Source organism: Quercus lobata, chromosome 4 (genome assembly GCF_001633185.2).
Source record: "Quercus lobata isolate SW786 chromosome 4, ValleyOak3.0 Primary Assembly, whole genome shotgun sequence".
Lineage (NCBI taxonomy): Eukaryota > Viridiplantae > Streptophyta > Magnoliopsida > Fagales > Fagaceae > Quercus > Quercus lobata.
In genome coordinates, this window is record NC_044907.1 from 73,183,693 (window position 1) to 73,193,091 (window position 9,399).

At 40.6% G+C, this 9,399-nt stretch overlaps 1 protein-coding gene across 1 annotated transcript; it reads left to right on the forward strand.

The window, feature by feature from the left end:
* Positions 1-7,720: 7,720 nt before the first annotated feature.
* Positions 7,721-8,452, forward strand: LOC115985768 (protein NYNRIN-like). Its single transcript, XM_031108667.1, has one exon. It carries the CDS (start codon positions 7,721-7,723, stop codon positions 8,450-8,452), a length of 732 nt encoding a protein of 243 aa, XP_030964527.1.
* The last annotated feature ends 947 nt before the right edge of the window (positions 8,453-9,399 follow it).

Below are 9,399 nucleotides of genomic sequence, written 5' to 3' on the forward strand. Positions count from 1 at the left end.
TAGAATTTTATTATAATCCAAATATGTAAAGAAGTTGAGGTGTAAAGCTAAATGAAAAATTACTCTTACAAAGCGCCACATAACAGAATCTTATGGTCTCTCACGTGATGTTTTTTCTTTCCTATATATATTTTTTAAGAAAAAAACCATATATATATATATATATATATTTTTTATATAAGATAGAATTTCTACTCTAGCATAATCTAAGTGTATATGTGTGTGAAGCTCCCTCCTAGAGACTTGAACTCTAGGCCTTGCCCTTCACACTCCACAAACACTTATACTTGTGGAGTTAAAACCATATAAAATTCTTATATATATATATATATATATATAATTAGTACATACTTATATATAATTAATGTGTATTAACTTCATTGACACATTCAATGAATTAAAAGTTTTACATAAATGTAAATTTTGATGAGGTGGAAACCTAAATGAGAGAAGCTCAACGAATGTGCTACTTGGTAGAACCTCATGCTCTCCCACATGAGATCTCCACTGATAGCAGGCTTTATGTGAAAGAGTGGATTTCGAAGATAGGCCACCATGCAACATTAGGTTTATGTGAATAAGGGTTCGAATGGATCCTTGGTCTCCACTTATAGCAGGCTTTATGTTGAGATTGGATGATGGAGCCAGAGTCTGGGCATAATGTAGGTGTAGACATCAAAATTTTATGATGTATTCACAACCGTCCGATTGTTCATGATTATGATCAAATTAATCTCCAATTAATGATGTGGACGATCAGCGAATGAAATCAAGTCACGTGGCAACATCAAATGAAGAAAGCCATATGGCAGCATCAAAAGAAAAGACCTATATGGAAAGTTCTTATTAAATGAAATACCAAATTAAATTCATAATTCAACTCTCAATAAATGCTGAGAGAAAATTCCAAATTAAATACTATTGAATTGCCTATAAATAGAGGCTTCTCATATGAGAAAAAACACGGACACTTAGAGAGAAAACACTAATAACACTGCCAAAATAGGGAGTCATCTCTAAAGTTCACAAGAATTCCATTGTTCATCAAGGCCTATTCCTACTTCTTCAAATCAAAGTAGGGATTCTCCTTTAATTTAGTTCGAGATCAAGCCAACAGCCCTCGCATCAAATCAAGCACATTCAACTTGGAGACATCAAAGCACGATTCAAGATCAAGCTTCATAGCCCCTTCGGATCATAATGTTTCTTGGAGATCGAATCAGATGAATTTATTGTACTCTTTCATTGTAAAGATTCATACAAATGATTGTACTCACATATATACAAATCAAATACAAATTGATTATTTGTTACATTATTTTGTGATCGTGTGATTTATCTTTTACGAAAATTGTGTGTACAAATTTCTAGCACGCTCGGAGGGACCACTCTACCTCTCATCTCTTTCTCCATCCTAGAAATCTTCAAGTCTCCAATCCACCAAGTTCAATGGCCTCGAAGAAGTCTCAGATTCCCAAGAATGCTACCAAAAGCATTGGGGGTCAACAAGCAACAATACTTCCACAGGTCCTATGACTCGAAACAAAGCTAAGGCAATAAGGCTCCTCACATCACGAGAAGTTGAGGGAGAGGCTCCTGTGACCAAACTCATAAGTGCCCCAGCCCAGCCAAAGACTGTGATCTCCTTGAGCACTTTGAGGACAAGAAAGCACACTTCCTCTAGGAGGGGAGATTCAGCATTCGCCCTAAAGGAATAAACGATAGGGAGCGAATATCACTATTCTGCATTAGATGTTAGGTCGAGTACTGCTTCACAGTCAGGTTCTTCCCAAGGATTCCCTCAAGAAGTCACTTCATCTATCTTCTCAAAGAATTCTTCTCGTACAATAGCTATGGCAGCCATGGTGACAGAGACTGCCACCATTGACAAAATGATTGTTGAAATGGGACATACTATAGCTAAGCTTACCAAGACCATGGAGGAGAAAGATCTTCAAATCGCCATGCTTATGAACAAGCTTGAAGTTCAGAATTGAGGGGAGTCCAGCAAAGGCCATTCTCACACGCATCAGCATACATCCCAAGGAGCTCATACATCTTCTCCAAAGAAGGCTGATGTTCCACAAGAGAGCTCTACCTCAATTTCATCTCTATCGGTTCAGCAGTTGTAGGACATGATAACGAACACCATTCGAGCTCAATATGGTGGGGTACCACAAAGCTCTCTGATGTATTCAAAACCATACACTAAGAGGATTGACATTTTACAGATGCCTGCAGGTTACCAACCTCCTAAGTTTCAACAATTCAACGGAAAGGGAATCCAAAGCAACATATCGCTCATTTCATCGAGACTTGCAATAATGCCGGTACGGATGGGGACTTGCTCACTAAGCAATTCGTGCATACTCTCCGAGGAAACGCCTTTGATTGGTACATGGATCTTGAGCCTGAGTCCATTGATAGTTGGGAGCAAATGGAAAAGGAATTCTCGAATCTTTTATATAATACCCAACATACCGTAAGCATGCTAGAATTAACCAACACAAAGCAATGGAAAGATGAACTAGTGGTAGACTACATCAATCGTTGGCGCTCATTAAGCCTTGATTGCAAAGATCGCCTTTCCAAGTCTTTAGGAGTGGCGATGTGCATCCAAGGTATGCACTGGGGGTTGCTTTACATCCTCCAAGGAATTAAACCTCACACCTTTGAGGAACTTGCTACCCAAGCCCATGACATGGAGCTTAGCTTGTCTAGCCATGGAGAAAAAGGTTTACCTGTTGACGAGCAGTGTAAAGAGAAGAAAGATATGAGGAGGGTGGATAAGTCTTCTAGATCCATGGTTAAGGAATCTATGGCCATTGCTGTGAAGCCTATGAAGATCTCCAGTAAAGAGAATAAGAGAATGGAGAAAAGGGCCGGTCCAATGCAAGAGCAGGAGAAGCACTGATTGACTTTGAAGGAGATGGAAGAAAAGACGTATCCGTTTCTAGATGCCGATGTTCAAGGCATGCTTGAGGACTTATTAGAGAAGAATGTGATCAAGCTTCCAGAATGCAAGCGTCCAGAGGAAATAGGATGTACCAACGACACAAAATACTGCGTATACTATCGAGTTATAAGTCACCCTGTGGAAAAATGTTTTGTTTTGAAGGACCTTATCCTAAGGCTTGCAAAGGAGGGTAAAATTCTTTTAGACCTAGATGAAACTGCTGAGGTGAATCATGCTACGTTCGTTGTGGGATCCCTAATTTCTGTGAAGTCACCAACTCCAATGGAAGTGCGGTCCACCTTGCCATCAACATCAAGGGCATATCGCAAGCACATCCAATTTGGAACGCTTGAGCCTATGCATACGGCATGCTTCAACCCTTAAGATGATAGAGCTAGCAACGAATTGGTAGGTGACGAAGAGGGCTGGACACTTATGACTTACAAGAGATTTCGAAAGCAATGTAACCCAAAGCCCTATATTCCTTACGAGAAAAGGGAACTCCAAGCAAGTGATTCAAAGGTTGCTTCCAAGGGGAAATGGACAAATGGTTTGAAGAAACAAAGAAGGGGAGCTCGTTCGAATGAGTTATTGCAAAAAGAAGGCCTTTTGTCGGCCTCACTGCATGAGTTTTTCCCTAAAGGCTTTCTTACAGAGGGCCTAATGACAACCACTTACATGGCCTCTTGCCATGATGCTGATGATCAAGAAGACCTCGTCGAAAAGGAGGAAAAAGTGAACCTTGAAGAAACCAAAGTAACCAAGGAAGAGGGAAGTGAAACCCATGCCTTGGAAGAAGCAGTTGCTTTATGTTCTCACTGCCATGACAAGGTGATGTTCGTCAATGAGGATCTCCTATTGGGCTTCAAACCACACAATTGACCACTTTTTGTCTCAGGTTACATATAAGGGAAAAGAGTAAGCCGCATCCTAATAGACGACGGGTTTGCCGTCAACATAATGCCCAAAGGAACAATGAGACGCCTAGGCATATCCGTGGAAGAGTTATCCAAAATTCAACTCATCATCTAGGGCTTCAATCAAGAAGGTCAAAGGGCAATCGGCATGATTTGGTTAGATGTGACTATTGATGAGTTGAAAGCAAGACCTCTCTTCCACATGATCAATTTGAAGGCTTCTTATAACTTGTTAGGACGATCGTGGATTCATGGGAATGGTGTTGTACCTTCCACATTACATCAATGATTCAAGTATTGCGATGGCAAGCAAATAAAAGTGGTGACAACAGATTTGCAACCATTTACAACGGCAGAATCTCACTTTGCAGAAGCCAAGTTTTACTTGGATTGTGACACAACTTCTGATGTACCACAAGAAGAAAAAATGTAAGGAAGGAGGCGAGCCCCTCATGGAAGGTCCCCAAACTAACTCTGAAGTGAGACAGAAGTTTCGTGAAGAGGAGAAAGAGGCACCCATGGTCTTACGATATGTGCCCGCGTCTAAACGGAAGGAAGGGCAATCCCCATTTGAATTGACGATGGAGACTAAGGATAAGTGCAAAAAGCCTCTTCAAGAGGAAGATATCGCTATCCTTAAAAGTGATTTCACCTTGCCATTACCAAAGTTAGACCAAGTGGCTTCAATAAAACCCCCACTCAAGGGTTTCACTAGAGCCACGTGTAACCTTGTTGAAGAAGATTCATTGCCAGTCAGAAGAACAGAAGAGGGTTTCAACCCTAAAGCATATAAACTTTTGGAAAAATTAGGCTATGATTTCAAAAACCCTCCGCAATTGGGGCAACTTTATTCAAATTACGTGGAAGAGAAGTCACATGGGCTTAAATCGACCCAAAACAAACTGAAGCAACAAGGCTATGCGATTGAGATTCCTAGAATCGGGTTAGGGTATTCATCACAAAAGCCAGTTCGAATCTCAACCAAAGGGAAAGGAAAAAAGGCGACATCACAACACATTACCTTTGAAGTTAAGGAGGAGGGGAAGCCGAAGCTTGTGTCAGAATCTTCTGTATTTGACCGTCTAGGAACATCTACTCCTCGAGAGTTAGTATTTAATAGATTAAGCATTTCTCTCCCTACAAAGGAAGGAACCTCACGTACACGTAGGTCGGCATTTGATAGGCTTGGGTTTATGAGTAGCTTAACTGACACTCCATGACCTAAGGAGGGGAAAAGTGGCCTACAAAAGAGAAATGGCACCGAAACCTACAAACTTATCCCTTCGTGCAAGAAACATGAGTTGATTGTAGAAGTTAGTACAGGAAACTCCCTTAAAGTAAAGCAGCGGACTATTGTGCACACACGAGAGCTTGAGAAGCAAGTTGACGATGAGGAGGAGGATCACAAGACACTAGTCATTCCTTCTTGCCATGTGACAGCAGAAACCGATTCCGAATTAGATGCATCAAATAATGAACCAAATGAAGCCCCTCAAGCAATAGAAGACGGGGGGCAAGCAACTGTAGATGAGCTCAAAGAATTAAACTTAGGGACTGACGGGGAACCTCACCTAATCTACGTGAGTTCGCTTTTGACACTGGAGGAAGAAATTAAATACTTTAAGCTTTTAATGGAGTATAAATATGTTTTCGCCTGGACGTACAAGGAGATGTCAGGTTTAGACCCAATAATTGCAGTTCACCGATTAGCAATAAAGCAAGGAGTACGCCCAATGATGCTTTGGACCGGAACTCCTCCCACAAATTAAGGCAGAAGTTAACAAACTCGAGCAGGCAGGATTCATTCGGGAGGTACAATTCCCAAAGTGGATTGCAAACATTGTCCCTGTCAAAAAGAAGAATGGACAAATTCGAGTTTGTGTTGATTTTCGGGACTTGAATAGAGCGTGCCCAAAGGATGACTTCCCACTTCCAAATACAGAGCTTATGGTTGATGCGACTATTGGTCATGAAGTATTATCATTCATGGATGGCTCATCAGGATACAACCAAATTTGAATAACACTCGAGGATGAAGAGCTCACCACTTTTCGAACTCCAAAGGGGATCTATTGTTATAAGATGATGCCTTTTGGGCTTAAGAATGCCAGTGCAACATATCAACGGGCAATGCAACTAATTTTCGATGACATACTCTACAAAATTGTGCAATGTTATGTTGACGATTTAGTGTTAAGACAAAGAAAAGAGGGGATCATTTACGAGACTTGTGCATTGTATTTAATCGACTAAGGAAATATCAACTCAAAATGAATACTCTCAAATGCGCATTTGGCGTCACGTCTGGAAAGTTTTTAGGCTTTATTGTTCGACATTGAGATATTGAAATGGATCAATCTAAAATAGACGCTATCCAAAGGATGCCAGAACCAAAGAACCTACGAGAGCTTCGAAGCTTACAAGGCCATTTGCATACATTCGACATTTCATATTGAATCTAGTAGGATGGTGTCAACCATTCAGTCGATTGATGAGGAAAGATGCCACCTTTGAATAGGATGAGGCTTGCAGGAATGCACTTGAGCATTAAAAGGTATCTGCTTAACCCGCCCGTCTTAGGAGTGCCTATACCAGGAAAACCTCTAGTGCTCTATATTACTGCACAAGAACAATTATTTGGGGCCCTCTTAGCTCAGAAAAATGAAGAAGAAAAAGAGAAAGCATTGTATTACCTTAGTTGAAAGCTAACTGGGGTAGAATTGAGGTATTCTCCAATAGATAAGATGTGTCTTGCGCTTTTCTTCTCCATTCAAAAATTAAGGCACTACATGCAAGCACACATAATACACTTGGTTGCAAAGATAGATCCAGTAAAATGCATCTTGTCTAGGGCAATCATGTCTAGACGGTTGACAAAATGGGCAGTGGCCTTTCAAGAGTTTGAAATGGCATATGTGCCCTAAAAGACCATTAAGGGACAAGCACTAGTGAATTTCCTTGCTGATCATCCTATTCTTGCCGATTGGGAGCTCTTAGATGATTTTCCAGATGAAGATGTATTGTACACTAAAGTCCTCCCACCTTGGATGATGTTCTTCTATGGGGCCGCGCAGCAAGAAGAATCTAGTGCTGGGGTTGTTTTCGTGTCGCCACAGAAACAAGTATTACCATTTGCCTTTGTGCTTAGTGAACCATGTTCAAACAACATTGCTGAGTATCAAGCCCTTATTGCAGGCCTCCAAATAGCCCTTGATATGAAGATCTCATACTTAGAAGTCTATGGCGATTCCAAGTTGGTAATCAATCAACTTTTGACACATTATGAAGTTAAACATAAGGGTTTGATTCCTTACTTTTAGATGGCTACATGACTAATTGAGAAGTTCGACGAAGTTTCCTTGGAGCATATCCCTAGAAATGAGAATAGGATGGCATATGCTCTAGCCAACCTAGCCACCACGTTGGCTCTGTCGAAGGGTGAAAAGGAAAATGTCCCTGTCTGCAACCATTGGGTGCTCTCTTACATAGAAATATACGCGAGTGCGACGAATGCCATATCAATATCTATAGTGGAGGATGAGGATTGGCGCCAACCCCTAATTGATTACTTGGAACATGGTAAGCTACCCGAAGATCCCCGCCACAAGACTGAGGCACGGCGAAGGGTGCCTCATTTTATACACTACAAAGATACATTATACAAGAGGTCTTTCGATGGACTATTCTTACGATGTCTTGGCATGGAAAAAGGTGATCAAGCCATGGAAGAAGCTCATTTAGGAGTGTGTGGCGCCCATCAGTCTGGTCCCAAATTGTATCACTGGATAAAATGAATGGATTATTATTAGCCCACCATGGTCAAAGATTGTATGAACTATGCAAAGACATGCGAAGCATGCCAACTTCATGTGAACTACATCCATCAGCCGTTGGAGCCCCTGCACCCTACAGTCGCTCCTGGCCTTTTGATGCATGGGGACTCAACGTTGTAGGACCATTGCCTAAGTCATTGGGGGGTCACCTGTACATATTAGCTGCGAGCGACTATTTTTCTAAATGGGCGGAAGCCATACCTCTCAGGGAAGTAAAAAAGGAAAATGTAGTGAACTTCATCCGGACTCACTTGATCTATCGGTATGGTGTCCCTCGCTATATCATCACGGATAACGGTAAGCCATTCTACAATAGTATGGTGACCCAACTATGCAAGAAGTTTGAGTTCAAGCAATACAAGTCATCCATGTATAATGCACCAGCCAACGGTGTTGTTGAGGCTTTCAACAAGACGCTTTGCAATTTGTTGAAAAAGGTAGTAAAGCGCTCAAAGAGGGATTGGCAAGAAAATATTGGAGAAGCTTTATGGGCATACCGAAAAACATACAAGACATCCATGCAAGCCACTCCTTATTCATTAGTATATGGTGTCGAAGCAATCATACCTTCAGAGCAACAAATTCCATCACTTCGAATTGCTATCCAAGAAGGGCTCACAAATGAAGAAAATGCACAATTAAGACTCGAAGAGTTGGAAGCACTTGATGAAAAGAGATTGGAAGCTCAACAACGTCTTGAATGCTACCAAGTGCGGCTTTCGCAAGCGTTCAACAAGAGAGTCTAACCTCAATCTTTCCAAGTAGGGGACCTAGTACTTGCAATGCGAAGACCCATCAACATCTCTCACAAGATTAGGAACAAGTTCACATCAAAATGGGATGACCCCTATGTCATGCAGGAGGTCTACACTAATGGTGCTTACAAGATAGTCGACAGAGATGGCTTGAGGGTAGGTCCCATAAATGCAAAGTTCCTGAAGCGATACTATGCATGAAGTATTGAAGTTGCTCCTTGGTAAGAGCTTAAACTGCCCACCAAAAAAAAAAAAAAAAGAAAAAGAAAAAGAAAAAGAAAAAAAATTCCCGCTAGGTTGAAAGACTTGAAAGAGGCAACATAGGCAAAAGTTAGGGACCAAAAAAAGAAAAAACAATTCCTGCTAGGCTAAAAACCTTGAAAGAGGCGACCTAGGCAAAAGTTAGGGAAACAAAAACAAAAACAAAAAAAAAAAAAAAAAAAAAAAAAAAAAAAACCCGCTAGGTTAAAAACCTTGAAAGAGGCGACCTAGACAAACTACTCTCTTGAACTACGTTATGACTTGATCTCTTTTGGGTACGTAGGCAGCTTGGTATTTGTTACTAAGTTTAGTCGCATATGTACTTAAAAAAAAATTTGATAATAATAAGTCGTTTGAACTACGTTATGACTTGATCCCTTTTGGGTACGTAGGTAGCCTAGCATCCTTTGCTAAGCACAGTCGCAAAAAAGAAAAAATGGATGTTCTCAAAAAATTGATCATATTAGCTCATGCCAAAAAAAAAAAAAAGGGAGCAAACATTGATTTGGAAATAAATGAATTTCTTTATTAATAATGAGATAGGTGTCGTTACATTGTAATGACTACATCAATAAAAAAAAAATAAAAAAAAGATTAACCTAGCCAATCTAAATGCCTCAACTCCTCTTTGCTAGTCTCTAGTAACCCTTGTAGCTCTCTAAGTTTTGTATCATCAG

Excerpts from the sequence above, each read along its gene's own strand:
- LOC115985768 (XM_031108667.1), top strand. The coding sequence starts at position 7,721 with ATGCGAAGCATGCCAACTTCATGTGAACTACATCCATCAGCCGTTGGA.